This window comes from Heloderma suspectum, chromosome 4 (assembly GCF_057233095.1).
Source record: "Heloderma suspectum isolate Gila_16-S chromosome 4, 16-S_ref, whole genome shotgun sequence".
NCBI classification, from domain to species: Eukaryota; Metazoa; Chordata; class Lepidosauria; order Squamata; family Helodermatidae; genus Heloderma; species Heloderma suspectum.
Window position 1 is genome coordinate 56,057,930 of NC_139461.1, and position 15,471 is coordinate 56,073,400.

Here is a 15,471-nt window from a genome sequence, read left to right on the forward strand (position 1 = left end):
TGATTTGGAAATAAGGATATTTACCCAGAAGTGTGCGTGGCAGTTAACCATCATGGTCCTCTCAATAAGCTCATCGGGACATTCTAGAAGATGGTGCCCAGAAACCACGCCAGCATTGTTAACCAGGACCGAGACTTCACCAACCTCCTTGCGGACTCTTTCTGCAGTTGTGTATACATTCTCTCTTTTGCTCACGTCGCAAGTGTATGTGTGAACTTGCAAGCTGTAGTGAGGTAGTGCTTCTTCACCATGCCCAGCTGCTTATAGGAATTCAGACAAGCAAAGAAGAGGGGTGGGGGGAGTCTAATTAGAGGTATTGTTCAACGTTTACATATCAGGAAGTAAGAACTAGTAATTAATCAACCCACTTGTCAGATTTTTATTGCCCCCAGTTCCAAAAGGTGCAGGAAATTGGGACAGGTTACTACGTGCCAAGACAGTGAGGTATCTAACCCTGCACAGCTTATCTTCAGTTGTAATCTGTTGATACCCAATGGAAGACACTCAGGCTACGGAGTAGACCAACACCAATCCAAACAGAACAGACACCTCAATCCACAAACTACTTCAGCTGGAGTATTTGAATTTGAGATAAATGGGAACAAAAACATGCAGCCTGAGCCAATACATATTTACACAGAAGGAAGTCTTATTGAGTTCAGTGGATTCATTCTCAAGTGTGAACAGCGCTGCAGGCTTAATAGGTTTAAAAATAGAACTACTCTATTTTAACTGGTTTGTATAAATGGTGCACATGTACTAAAGAAGCATAATAAAAACTGGTGCAGCCACGTGCGACTAAAGCTGCAATTGTACACCCACTTACTTGGGAGTAAGCCTATTGAAGTCAATGGGATTTCCTTCCAAGCAGACTTGTCTAGAATGGTTTAATAGATTAAACAGATGTGTTTCCCCCCCCTTCTCTAATTAATTACACTGTCCAACTCCTACAACCCTCAACCCAGATTTCCACACAAAAGGCACTTAAGGGCATTCACATTTCACCATTTACAAGGTGACTGAGTGTTTCTAGAAAAACAGTATCTCCCTGGGTTGCTCTATATAACTAAATATTTGCAGACGTTCATTGCCATCTCTATATAATGATGACAGTAATGCTATTTGAACAGATTACTGCTCTGCTCATTACCTTCCCGGAATATACATCAAATAGGTACAAAAGAAGTGCAGAACCTAGTAAACATTTGGTCAATTCTGCTTCCCCCTGAAACCTTGGGTTATTTACTTTGATTTCCTAGATTTTTATGGATGCGGTGTTCACACTCATATCTAGATGCAATTTAAAATGTATAGCACATCCCAACCAAAAACATCAAAGCAGATGAACTTCTTCAGTTCTGGTCTAGCCTGGCATTTTCAAGTCAAAGATAGCAACAATTGCTTCTAGCATGTAAATCTCTGCTTTAGTGAAGAATGATCATATCCCTTTCTAAACTTCTTGGGTAGCGAGAATGGAGAACATTCCCCAAGGGCCACGACGACGTGAAAGATGGTCCTTGCATTTTCAACACGTTTTTTGTGATAGAACTTGTGAAACCTAACTCAACAGCCCTTCATAGGAAAGCAGGTAAAGTCAATCTGGAGAAGGTTACAAAATAGTGGTACAAGTTATTGTTCCTCCCTGCTCTTAAGCAACTCGCAGAAATCTCTTCTCCTGCAAAACCTATAAGGCACCTAAACCATCTCCCGTATTGCCCTGACTAGTACCATCTTTTTGCCTAAAAACAAAGAAAACCCTCAAATCCCCTGAAGCGGGACTAAAGGTTAATCCTAAATAGAAGTTTGTCTAGGTGCAGCAGGAAGCTTCTGTTCAACAACGCTATCAATGAGGCAACAGTTTCGGCTACTATTATTGGTTCCTGAAAGGTTTAATCTTTTCCTCCGCATCAGCGTATTTTATTTTAACGTATCATAGGCATTTCCATATACACCTTGCTTTTCTTTCTTATAGGAAAGGGGCACTTGATTCTCCATTGTTATTCATTACTGAAGAATCTGGCGCTTCTCCCGGCTCCTGTGGTCCGCAGAAAAGGAGAGTACGAGGCCACACGCGCGCGCACACACACACACACACGCACACACACAGTCAACAGGATCCCTTTACCTTTCTGGGCAGCGGCCACGGCTTCCTCGGAGACCTCTCGGTAGATGTGCCGCACCATGCCCGCCGTCTCCTCGTTGCTCTGAGTGTTGATGTCCCACAGCACCAAGCGTGCCCGGCGGCGGGCAAACTCCAGCGCGAAGAGCCGGCCCAGCCCACTGCCAGCTCCGGTGATCAGGCACACCTGCCCCGCCACGCTCTTCTCCTTGGGGCGCATGAGCCATTTGGCGGCGGCCACCACGAACGCCCAGAGGACTTTGAAGGTGACGACGAAGAACTCCAGGACGATGTTCATCGCTGCGGGCGGCTCCTTCGGGCGGCGAGGTGGGCGACTCAGCAGATGCGGCGGCAACCAACTTGCGAGCGCCGTTAGGCGGCCGCGGGTACTAACGAGGCTACTTTCGGGGTTCCCTGCACGGAAATCCTGGGAGCGCCGCCTCAGCAATTCAGTGAGGAGCAGCGCGGCAAAGCATAGTCGGGAACAGCCTCTACTCTCAAGGGAAAGGCAGGCAAGGGTCACCTACCCACTGGCCAAGCCTCTTAGCCCGCCTGAGGGCACCTGGCCGGGACCGCAACGGGCGCCTCGGACCGAAAAACTTCGCCCTCTCAGGGTGCCCAGGAGCCCGCGGCGGCTCCTTGCTACGGGCACGGAGCGGAAGAGCAAATCTCGGCGCTCCCTAATAACTACCCTGATCCTGCAGCGGCGAAGCCAAAGCCAGCGCGGCTCAGCCAGGGAGGCCGGCAAGTTTAACGAGCCCAGCAAGCAAGTTTCCACGGGGGCTGCCGCCGCCAGCCAGTGCCTTCGCCTAACACCCGCTGCTTCTTCTCTCGCGCGCGCGCTCGCCGCTTGGCTCAAGCCGAAGGGCGTGCTGCCGCCGCCGCCGCCGCCGCCGCCGCCGCCGCCCTCACAGCTCAGGGGGGGAACGCAGAAAAGGCTGAGCGGCAGCGGCTGCGACGCGCCTCCCTTCCCAACCCTACCTGTCCCCTTTGCCCGGCAGCCGCGCCACAGCCCACCCCCTCTCGCCTGGAAGTGAGCATCTTCCCACCGCTCGGACCTCTATATAGCCCCGGTGCGAGGGGACCAGGCCCCCTCCGCCAGCTCTCCCGCCCCCGCCATCCTCCGCGCTTCCCGGCGCCGCCCCCTCGTCGCCCACTTTGCATGCCTGGGCCTTCCCCCGGCGCGTTTCCGCCCAGCGGCGCCGCCTTCCCCTTGCCACGAAGAGCCCGGTCCGGCGGCACGCGCAGCGCCCCTGGCCCCGCGCACCCCGTCCCCTCCCGTCCCGTCCGCGCACTCCGGCCGCTTTCCTTTCCCCGCTCGGGACTGCGGCGGCCCCTGGCCAGGCGCGGGCGCTCGGACAGCTGCCGTCCTGCGACGCTGAATTCCGGAGCGAGGCCCGTCTCGATCCGCAAAGTCTTGTGGCGCGTTGAAGGCGAACCGACGTCGTGATAGCATAAGCTTTTCGTGGACTTGCGCCAGCCGCGACAGAATCCGTTGCAGCGCAATCCTCTGCTTGTTTAGACGGGGGGGGGGGGGAGTCCTACAAAGGCAGAGCAAAAGTCCTACAACTCCCAGCATTCCCGGCCAGCCATGGCTGGCCGGGAATGCTGGGAGTTGTAGGACTTTTGCTCTGCCTTTGTAGGACTTTTTTTCCCCCCCCTGCCTAAACAAGCAGAGGATGGCGCCCGTAGCCTGGTCTTGAGGGTACTGTAAAGACTCTTTGTCGTTTTCCCCGCAACGTACTAGCGCGGCTCCTCCTCTGGAAACTCTTAAAACACTGCTAGGGAAGCGTGAAGAGGAGCGGGCTGGAAGTACAGGCGAAGCGCGTTGGTGCCGCCTGCCTGAATCTGCACTCCCACCTCCGCGTGAGCCTTTCTCCGTCTTCGCCTGCAGCTCGTTTATCGACGGAGACTAACCGGTCCCTCTTGACAGCTCGAGCCATAAAGCATTGCTGGGCAACCCCAAGGGCACAGTACTATGCGTGTTTAGAGTCCCCAACCAGCCATGCAGGCTGGAGAATGCTGGGGGTTGTAGGGCTTTTTTTTCTGTCTAAACATTGATAGGATTGCGCCCTTAGGGCCAAAACATTAAACATGTGTCTAGTAGGTATGGCTGCAGTCCTATACAGCCTTACCTGGGAGTAAGTTCCGTTTCGTTCAATGGGGCTTACTTCTGAGTAGACATCTATAGAATTGCATTATCTTTTCGTTTTTACTTTCCGGTAGATATTGGGAGCCGATACCCCCCCCCCCCCCCGTCCATTCCAGACTCTGGATCTCTGGCGGAGTCGCGCACCTGCTCTAGAGCAAAAATAGGCATACAGTCAAAGTAATGTTTTGGCCCCAAGCCAATTTATTTGAATGGGTTTAGACGAGCCTACCTATGGGTACGATCGGGCTGCACAACTGCAATCCTATATACGCCGACTGGCAACCTAAGTATTCCGATGCATGCACTGAATATGAGGCTTACTCCCAGGTAGATGAGTGCAGGACTCCGGCAGCACTCAGAGCGTTGGGGAACAGTCTGATAAGGAAAGGAAATAGTATTTTTTACTATTGCCACTCGGCAATCCTGGGGAGCCCAAAAAGTCACGAGAGGTGGCCTACATTCACCAGAATGCATAGCGCGGCCGTTCGTACAGTCTTGCGTAACATCTAAGGCGCCCGCTTGGGTGCCATAAAGACTACAGGTCCCATAGTGCATTGTGAGTTTTCATTTCGCTCTCTCCCGAAGTTCGCGAATTTGGAAGTGCATGCTGGGAGATGTAGTTTAAAGTTGGCATCTGAGTTCCCCCCCCCAGTTTTTATTAACTAGCTTACAACGTCATTATGTTTAGAATGCAATCATGCATGTTTACTCAGCAATAAGTCCTGCTGTGCTCAACTGGGCTTACTCCCAGCTAAGAGTGGGTTGGACTGCAGTCTTAGGACATCTCTACACCAGCCTAAAATCCTGCATTTACAACGGGGCTTTCTGCGTCCGTTTTAAATGCAGAATCACAACTACTCCCTTTTTCACCCGCTTCCTTCTCTCCAATCCCTTCCCCAATCCTTCTCCCTGTATCTGAGTTTTCGATTATCTTTCATTGATCTCCCTCCTCTTCTTGTCACTTTTCCTCTTTTTACAGAGGGAACTCAAGCAGAACACAACAGGGTAATTTGATAGCTCATTATCTGCGATCTATTTAAAAACGGAACAAAGGGCATTTAGGGCTCCTTCACACTGAGCTTTTATCCTGCGATTGAGATTGCTCCTTCATGGAAGTTTGCGGGCTCTTTACGTGATGCCATGATCATTCAGGGCGTCTCCTGCACTAAATGCCCTTTGTTCCGTTTTTAAATTGATCGCACATAATGAGCTATCAAATTACGCCGTTGTGTTCCGCTTCAGTTCCCTCCGTGAAAGTAGGAAAAACATTAGGAAGAGGAGCAAGATCAACGAAAGGCAATGGAAGACTCAGATACGGGAGGGAGGAGGGGGAAAAGGGAGTCGCTGTGATCCTGCATTTAAAACGGACGCAGAAAGCCCCATTTTAAATGCACGTTTTTAGGCTGGGGTGCGGGAGATACCTTGGATGTTAACGGCGTCATGTAAAGAGCCCGCAAACTTCCTTGAAGGAGCAATGTCAATCACAGGATAAAAGCTCCATGTGCAGGAAGCCTAGTTTGTCTCCTATGCAGCTTTTATATAACAAGCCAGTTTCGATGGTATATTCCAATTTCCAGGCTGAAATTCTGTGCGCAGGAATAAGCCCCATTGAACTCATTGGGGAAAACCTTTACAATAACCATGGACAGACGTACACATTATATGTCAAGTACATAGAATTTACATACTTCAAGCGATATATACATGGATATATTAATTTTAACGCTCAGAAATTGAGATTTTTGATAAATGCATAGCTATCAATGAGATTCCAAAGTTGGTTCATACAACCTGCTGGCTGAAAGAATCTTATCACCATTTTCTACCTTTTCGAAAAGAAGTTATCGTAAACATCATCCTTAAAATATACATAAGGTGGTGCTGGGTGTTCCCCACCGCCTAATTTTCTTATTGCCGAACATATCCGTAGTTATGTATGTGTTAAAGTCACTGGCGTTTATCTAGCCACCTCATTTCCCTCTTTTCCTCAGGCATTACGTTAGTGAGCTAACCCTGGGGCTTTCGGCACAGTGGTCCCTTCCATTCGGTCGCTGACCGACTCGTTATGTTCACTGCGCATGCGCCAGGTCTCTCTTTTCGGGCGGCGACCGCAGCAGCCATGGCGGGTGAAGAGTGAGTAGTTCTTTCTCATCAGGCACAATCCATTGGCATCCGCGGTTTTTAGAGAGCCGTTCATGGTTTCTTTTTCTCTGGCATCAGCGCTGAGGGACCCATCGTCTGAAAAGACGTTGCTAAACCGTTCTGTCGTGTACTGTCTGGAGGGGGCTTGACGGGATATGTGGCTGGGAACTGGGGAGTGCCTCTGCTGTGAGGGATGCGTTGGGAGTCGGTAGAGGGCTACTTTCTGAGGAGTTAGACGATGCCGACCCAAGCGGGGAGGTGGCATTCGTAGTTGGCGGCTCCGAAACCCACTAGGTTGCCTTCTTTCGGGGCTTTTCGGTCCTGCAGCTTGTACGGCGCGGCCTAGGCCTCGCTGTTGCCTTCCGGTACACGCGTGGACCGGTTGCTGAGTGCAAGGAGAGGGCAGAGGAATTGAGAAGCCTGTGCTGACACGGTGCAAGCGTTGCCCTTCTAGCGAAAATGTATTTAGGGCTGTGAAGTTCCATACTGCCCAACTTTGCAAACGCAGGATTGGATCCAATGTTAGTCCTACTTGTAGTAGACCCATTCAAACGAATGGGACGTAAGTTAAACTAGCATTGGCTACAAAGCATTGGATAAAACCCACAGCAAGGGTTCTATGGGTTAGTAACAAGAGAATTTGGGTGGGTTGGGTGAGTTTTCCAAGATCGTTTGCCTGAAAAAAAGCATCTTGGAAGTGCTCTTGATGTCCATAGTAAACTTAGGTTACCATGAACACTGGAAGAAACCATGTTAGCAGGAAAAAATGCAGAGTGTAAGCAGCTTTTCTTTTGGCCTTACGTACAGATATGAGGATGTGTATGTGTGTGTTTTTAACAAAGGCGCAATCCTATGTATGTTTAGACAGAGAAAAGGCCTACAACTCCCAGCATTCCCCAGCCAGCCAAGGAGTGCTGGGAGTTGTAGGCCTTTTCTCTGTCTAAACATGCATAGGATTGTGCTGTAAGCTACAAAAAAAGGATGAAAGCTTTCTGGGCCCTTGGTTTGTTAAACATGTTTGTAATTGTAGTACAGCATTAACGATGGGAATTTACTGAATTTATTAAGTATTTGTTAGTTACTCAGTAATGTACGTTTTTTGGGTGGACAATTCAAACAGTTCAAACAAGATCCTTAAAATGTGATCAGAATACACACTGCGAATTAGATTAACTCAGAGACCAGAACCAAAGCAGCAAAAATAGAAATACCAGTCAGTGCTTAGAAATGCTACAATAATACAGTCAAACCTTTGGATATGGCATAGTTGCTATTTAGAAATGCAGGAAAGCATGCCCACAAAGAGGCAAAAAGATTTTAAAAATGTACATTAAAACTAAGTTCATTTAATAAAAATGTGTCTGAAAAATAAGTTTGGAATACACACTTTGTTTACTCAGAAACTAGTACAGCCATAATAACTGGTTTATTTATATTGTAAGTTAAATAGTCTAGCTGAAGTTGATCCATAGCTACACTTTAAATTTTTATTTTGCTTTATAATGTAGAGCAAAGAAGAAGGTGCCTTCGGTTCCAGAAAGCCTTTTGAAGAAAAGGAAGGCTTTTGCTGATATAAAGGCCAAACGTCTGAAGAGGCTGTTGGTCCAAAAGAAGGTGAATGTGGCTTAACAGCACAATTCTATGCATGTTTACTCAGAAATAAGTCCTATTGTATTCAGTGGGGCCTTACTCCCAGGTAAGAACATAAGAGCTGTGCTGGATCAGACAAAGGTCTGTCTAGTCCAGCATGCTGTGGCTAACCAGCAGCCCACAGGAAATCCAGAAGCATTATATGAGTGCAGTAGTATCTGCCTGCTTGTGTTATGTAGAAAGTTTTTTTCAATACTTGTAAAAGTTCAAAGGCAACAGCATGGATCTCCCTTATATTGTTTAAATTTAAGAAAAGAGCAAAGCTATTTTAAAAAGTTGGCATGCTAATACATTTAGGCAACCCAAAGATAGCCACTCATCTATTTCAGTGGAGTTCAACTCTCTTCCACCGTGATGTATGAGACACACATATTTTTCAATGTCATAAATATATTCTCTTACATACATTACAGGAATAATTGCCTGAAAAACGTTAATTACAACTTTAAAACTGCCAGCACTTTACTTGATATTTGTTGTGTTCTGGAATGAAATCATTCTTTGAAGTATCATCAGTTAATGAAAGTAAGAACCAGTGTGGTGTGGTTAGGATGTCAGACAAAAACTGGGAAGACTTGCTCAAATTTGCACTTGGTGTTGAAGTTCTTAAAATGACTTTAGGCCAGTCTAGTCATGTGGGGTTTCCAGAAAATTTTGAATTGGATAATTTGCATAGGGTAATTTACATCAGAAAACTTTCAGTTTGCATCGGAATAAATTCTGATATTCTATAGCAGCCTTCCCCAACCTGATGCTCTCCAGATATCACTCTGATCCATTTGGAGAAAGGGCGAGATAAACATGGAAATAAGTGCATCTCAACACATTGCTGTTCTCATTTCAGTTGCGAAAGTCAGAACGAAAACTCATCTATAAAAGAGCCGAGGCCTACCACAAAGAGTACAGGCAGATGTACCGACGTGAGATTCGTATGGCCCGAATGGCCCGCAAAGCTGGCAATTACTATGTACCTGCCGAACCCAAACTGGCATTTGTGATCAGGATCAGAGGGTAAGATGAACAAATGTGTTGCACTGACTTAATGGTTAGCAAGCTTTTGCAACCCCGCTGTCCTTAAAGTGCTAATTCAAGAGCGTTCTTTATAGAAGTTTGTTCTAGTTGGCGTGGTTTTTATCCACTTTGTGTGGCTTTTATCCCATACGCTGTCTTCAGTGGGTTCTATTCTTAAGGGTGGCCTACAAATTATTTTAGGTAGATTTAGATAGAAGTTATTCTTAGCTAAAATCAGTTTTAAATTGTCTAAAAATTGCTCAGTGGTGTAATAAGTTCTATGAGGGGATAGGACTTTGTTTCTTCAACCTAAGAGGCCTACAGACAATCCTCGGTGCAACCTGAAACCATCACAGCACCTATTAGATCCTAATTTGAATGTCTTACTTTCTCCCACATTCCATCTTAAGACCAACTAAATGCTGATTCCATGTCTTCAGCATCAGCCAGATTTTTTCCTCTCCCCTTTGCTTTGCTTACCACTTAGCCTCATGAGTTCTGAAGAACTTGAAAACTTGCACACTATTTTGTGACATGTGTGCTGGCCTAATAAAGGTATTGCCCTAATAGAGATTTAAAAATTAATCAATAGCACCTAAAATAACAAAACGTAACAGCATAGTGTCAAAAACAGTGATATTTAGAAGAGGACAAGAAGTAGTGATAAAACAGATCAACTACCAAAGGCTCAGGAGAATACGAATGTCTTTATGTGATGTCTGAAAGATGGTAGAGTTTAGCACCCAATTTAATTTTAAATCCTGAAACAACTTGGGACATTTACCCTAGAGGTGTTGACCTGGCACCAACATTGAAGTTCTTCTGGTGCCAGGTAAAAGCATTTTTATTTACCCAGGCATTTTAATTTGTTGTAAACTGGTTTTATGGATTTTAGTTAATGCTTTATTACTGTATTCTTATGATTAATTACACACCCCTAGAATCCTAAAAAGGATGAAAGGTGGTATAAAAATGTTTTAAGCAAATAAAGTTGGCACCATACAGGTACCTCTGGGAAGAGTGTTCCACAAATAGGACCTCCTTTGTTGTGGCACCCCATCTTTGGCTGCCAGCTGCCTAATCCTTAATCGTTTCCCGCTTCCAAATTCTCCTCATTTTGAAATGGTCAAGGACTACGGTTTACACTTGTATGGATTTTTGAGTTCTGTAGTAGAGTATTTTGTGTAGCAAAAATCTAGATCCTTACAGCTGTCCAAAAAAATGTTTTGCTGTGAATGTTAACTACAACTTAAGTTCAGTTGTCTGTTGTACTATGTATTTTGCTTAATGGAATGAAAATTCTTTATTTCAATGGAGTTGATAAATTTAAATATCACTGCTGAAAATGAGCTTACTTTACTGCACCTTTTAGAATTAACGGCGTTAGTCCCAAAGTTCGCAAGGTACTGCAACTCCTTCGCCTGCGTCAGATTTTCAATGGCACATTTGTGAAGCTCAACAAAGCATCCATTAACATGCTGAGGATTGTTGAACCTTACATTGCATGGGGGTAAGTTGAACCTTGAATACAGTAGCTGCTAGTTGAGTACCTAATGTGACTTCTATGAGTAATATTTAGGGCATTCAAAATGTTGTTTTCTGCTAGTCTTGTGTTGAGAGAAGTAGTTCTGCTTTCTGCTCCAGAATGTGGATTTCTACTGTTACCATCAGCAGCGGACTGAATATGAGCTTATGTGCGTTTGGCTTTTAAGAACAATGGAGCACAAAGAGTTTGGTTGCCCTCTAAAGCTGTAAAGAAAACATTGGTCTATATTAGCCCATAAGAAGTATAAAAATTTTGCTTGTGGTTTCACTTGCGAGGGAAAGATCCAGTGAGTTTTCATGTGCATTTCATATTCATCTCTTGCATATACTACTGTAAGCAAGCCCCAAAATGTGTATGAAATAAATGCATATTCTTCCTCTGTTTACCCTTGTTCCATCCTGTTCTTCTGATGATTTCTCTGAATCAAATTCTAGATTACAGGTGCCTTGGGGCAGGGACTTGTCCACTACTTTGTAAACGACCGTGCATGTTAATGGCATAATAGACATTGTCCATGCTGGCTGGGCTGATGAAAATTGTAGTCTAACATCTGGAGAGCACCAGGTTGGAGAGGATGATAATTGTATTTCTGTATCTGGAATGACTACTCTGGAGTAGCCCTTTGAAGGAATTTCTGAGGAAACAACTCTGCTCCTTAGCTGCCCCGCAAATTGACCTTATACTATCTGATTATGGGCATTGAGATGTTAGTCTCATTTTTTTGAGAGCACACCAACCTTATTAGAGATCTTCGACATCTGTGAGGAGGCTAGATTGTTTCAGCCCTGGATTAACATTTGAAGAATGATAGTGGGTCATACCTGGTTTGTGGTATCCAACAGGTCGTGGGCCAGAATACAAGCCTCTGATAAATAACCAGACTTGGATAATTACACTTGCCATAATGACTGTGTCACTACCCTCTGGCAAGCCTGGCAAGCAAGAAGCCTTCCTCCCAACTTTGAAGCTGCAGAAATGGGCAGGAATCATCCTGACAGTTTCATGGAGATTTTTCCTACTCCCTAGCTCCAAAGTTGGGAGGAAAGGGATGTGTTTGTTCAGGATACCTGAAGAACCTTTTCCCAGGGGAAGATCCCGCAGGAGCAACTCTTCTCTGTTGTGATAGCGGGGTAAGCACAGTTGGTTGAGACACAACAAAGGGTTTTCTGTGGCCATAGTGAGACTATAAAATTCCCTGCCTTGGAAGCTTCATTTGATTCCTCTTTCTTGACCTTGGTGTTTACTGAAGACATTTCTGGTCTGGGTATTTTAATGCAGTTTTAATAGCTTGCTCCATGTGAGAGGTTTTTATGTCTCTATTTTAATACCTTTTTACATTATTTAAGTTGTGTTTAATGTTGCAAGCTGCCCTGTGTATTGTGATTGCAATAGGATGGGGTATAAATTGTCTTAATAAAACCAAACCAGTACTCTTCCCCACCATCAGTCTTCCAGCCCAACGCCTACATGTTCCAAGCAGATTTTCTTCCATGTAAGATGAAAATCTGATTTCTTCAGCACCCTCCTTTCTGCCTTGTCAGACAGAGGGCCAGTTTACATGATTTAACAGCCCACCATGTCTTACAGAGTGTGCGGGCAGCCATTTTGGATATTCCAAGGCCAGCATGTGGCTTGTCATGTCAGCTGGGGACTATGGCGTGTGCCAGGGTAAGACAACCCTGACATAACCCAACAATAGACCATGGGTTATGCCAGGATTGTTTAGCCCTCACAGTCCCCAGGTTTGGACAATATGATACGCTACGGCCAGGACTTGAATATTCAAAAGTGGGTTACAGTCTTTTGCTGCATGTTTGCTTCTTGGTCCTTGGTGGGAGAGCAGCTGTTCCGAGTATTTGAATTTAAAAGTCTGTGTCTGGGTCCACCTTAAATTTTTTTAGAAAGCAGTTAGCTGGGGTAATTTTAAATGAGTACAGGATATACAACTAAATATATGCTTGTTTTGACAGTAGCGCTTTTAAAACCTCCTTACTTGTAAACATCTGTTGATGACAGTTTGTTAGGTGTTGTATTCCTAGTGGAGCCTTTCCCAATGTGGTGCCCTTCAGATGTATTTGACTAAAATCCCTCTCAACTATGACCATTGGTGATGCTGGTTAGGACTCATGGGAGTTGTGGTCCAAAATATCTGGAGGACACCAGGTTGGGGAAGACTGCCCTAGTGCATTGCCAGTGGACTGATACATTTGGCATATGCATTTTTGTAGGAATCATAAGTAATTTACAAATGCAGCAAACTACTCGTTATGCTATTGAATTAGCCAGTGTAAGTAATTCCTTACCTTTTTGTTTCAGTTATCCCAACTTGAAATCTGTCCATGAGCTAATCTACAAGCGTGGTTATGGGAAGATCAACAAGCAGCGTATTGCTTTGACAGATAACTCTCTGATCAAGAGTTGTCTGAGTAAGTGCAGCCCAGGTGTTTTTGCAATCATGGCAGAACAGGCTGTTTAAATGATGGGTGACTTGTGTATAGTTATATCTGTAAGCCTGTTGCATGTTTAGCACATGTTCTCTTCTTCGCAATTCCACTGGCTGTCTTGAGCATCTAATGTCTTGATCTTTCATGTAGTAGCTGTTCCTATACTGCTCCAAACCTTTCACAATGCAGCCACATGTGGAATATGTCTCATATTTTGCTGTGCCTCTGCCTCAGATTCTCCCTACCCATTCTTACATACAAGTAGGTGGTATTTCCTTTGGAATAGTAGTGATACCTCCACCTTTATGGAAGATTATATGAAACACTGGATTTACGCTAAAGTTGGGAACAGAAAGAAGTTGTATAGCACAGTGTTTTGCATTTCTTAGCACATTCAAATTGTTTCACTGACATTCTCAACTGTTAGAACTGCTCTATATGGAAGGCCAGTATAATGCTTGTACTGCAAGATAGGTGGTGAGCAAATGTCTTGCCAAAACCTATCCGGTTTGTGATTTGATATTTGAACCAGAGGATTTGTGGCACTCTTAGCCATCACGCTACACCACACCAATACTTGTATCTGTAGCTTAGCATTAGAAGCCAACATCAAACTAGAAAACTAGCTTACGTTTTATTGAATAGCAGACAAATGCAAATAGACTTCTCATTTAGCAGAACCCGATTGGGACATTCTGAAAGATGATTTGAGTAATGGTGACATTGACATTTTGGATTAGTGGCAGAATGTTTTGAATCCTGTGGAGGCCACTGTAGTGCAGTTTGAAACTGGGCTTCCCTTGCGCCAGTCCCTTTTCAGCTATGAGAAGGGACTGCCACAGTTCCTTCTCATAGCTTGCCAACTCTCAGGTGAGTTGGCAAATTACAGTCTCTTGGCCTGACATAACGGGGTGGTTGTGAGAAGCAATGAGAATGGTCAAGCACGTTGTAGGGTGACCTTTACGTAACTCTTTATTTCTAGAAAAGTACGGCATCATTTGCATGGAAGACCTGATCCATGAAATTTATACTGTTGGCAAAAACTTCAAAGCGGCAAACAACTTCCTCTGGCCATTCAAGCTGTCTTCTCCACGGGGTGGAATGAAGAAGAAAACTACCCACTTTGTAGAAGGTGGTGATGCAGGAAATCGGGAAGATCAGATTAATAGACTCATAAGGAGGATGAATTAAAGGTATGATGGGATGGATTAAAATGTGTTTCGTATAAGTTATGGAGAGATATTACACTTTGGTATAAGCATTTTCAGTAGTCTCCATTTTTTACTACGTGCAGAGTATTGTACTGCTAATTTCTATTTTCTAGTATAGCAAGAGTGGGCAATATAGCACCATTGGTTATGCTGACTAGGGCTGATGGCAGTTGTAGGCCAAAACATTTGGAGGGCCATAAGTTGCCCATCCTTGTAACATCATCATCGTAACAGTTTTAAATAGGTAGTACTGGAACAGGAGATGGAGAAATATAAAGGCTTGGATCCAGAATTCTTGTGAACAGAACTCTTATCAGTGCCTGAAGGGAAAGTGCTTCAGAGCCCTATGTTAACAGGCTCCCATAGGAAAAGGGTGTGTGTGTAAATGTGTTAAAATAAATTCCATTGATCTGCTTATACCTCACTGATTATGTGATATGGTGAAATTCTACTACATCATGATATCAGTATGGCAGTTCTACAAAAATGATGACAAATGTATCTAGGCCAGATTGCCTTAATGGAAAATAAGAAAAATATAAGAAAGGTGCACAACATTTACTTGATAGTACATTATTCAACATTTAAAAGTTCTCTACATAGGGTTTGAGGAAAGAGTACATGCAAATAAAGTGGAGATGATAGTTGTCCAAGCACAGCATTACACCTCTATTGTGTGAGGTTGATTCTAGCAATGTGCCTCACTTTGCTTTGCACTTAAGAGTTCACATTGTTAGGTTAAGCAGCAAACTATAGCTTTCTTATTCAGAAGCATGAATTGTGCCATCTTTTAGCATTAAACCAAGTAAACTTTGTTGGTCCATTTAAAAGAACAATACCCAAATCCATTCCTAATAAAAGCATTGGAAGACATCAGACAAGTGAGTATTCACACAAGAAAGGGTTGCCCTGTAAATAATCGCAGCTCTTCTATGGCTCATAGGAAATTCTCAGAAATATTTTAACTAATAGAAATGTTACTAATGCAATATTCATTTACAAACTCACGTAATGAAATATATATAAAAATATAGTTTATGCTATGTACTTTATGTTTGTTTTTAATGTTTATCTGTTTCTCTAGGGGCCCAGAAGATGACTTCCTTACTCATTGTTAATAAAAAAAACCAAATGTCAGTGCATATTGCTTGCTCTGTTCTTTCTTGAACTTATATTGACTGACAATGAAGTAGAGT

General features: G+C 44.4%; 2 protein-coding genes across 2 annotated transcripts in view; one reads left to right on the forward strand and one right to left on the reverse strand.

Annotated features, from left to right (window-relative positions):
• RDH10 (retinol dehydrogenase 10) overlaps window positions 1-3,649 on the reverse strand; it is a 48,295-nt gene extending 44,646 nt beyond the window's left edge. The window contains exons 1-2 of the mRNA XM_084849313.1: window positions 2,126-3,649; window positions 25-257 (exon numbers count right to left, since the gene is read on the reverse strand). Coding sequence (XP_084705439.1) covers window positions 25-257; window positions 2,126-2,417 — 525 coding nt within the window. The 5' untranslated portion in view covers window positions 2,418-3,649. The remainder of the gene's footprint in view (window positions 1-24; window positions 258-2,125) is intronic.
• A 2,713-nt stretch (window positions 3,650-6,362) lies between these two features.
• RPL7 (ribosomal protein L7) lies at window positions 6,363-15,417 on the forward strand. Its single transcript, XM_084849319.1, has 7 exons — window positions 6,363-6,404; window positions 7,922-8,027; window positions 8,908-9,074; window positions 10,447-10,584; window positions 12,937-13,046; window positions 14,047-14,257; window positions 15,360-15,417. The coding sequence occupies exons 1-6, from the start codon at window positions 6,391-6,393 to the stop codon at window positions 14,253-14,255; spliced, it is 744 nt and encodes a 247-aa protein (XP_084705445.1). The 5' UTR covers window positions 6,363-6,390; the 3' UTR covers window positions 14,256-14,257; window positions 15,360-15,417.
• The last annotated feature ends 54 nt before the right edge of the window (window positions 15,418-15,471 follow it).

Bases quoted from the DNA above. Each gene is read 5' to 3' on its own strand.
- RPL7 (XM_084849319.1), top strand. The intron at 8,028-8,907 runs GTGAATGTGGCT...TTCTCATTTCAG, and splicing joins GGCTGTTGGTCCAAAAGAAG to TTGCGAAAGTCAGAACGAAA. The intron at 10,585-12,936 runs GTAAGTTGAACC...TTTTTGTTTCAG, and splicing joins GAACCTTACATTGCATGGGG to TTATCCCAACTTGAAATCTG.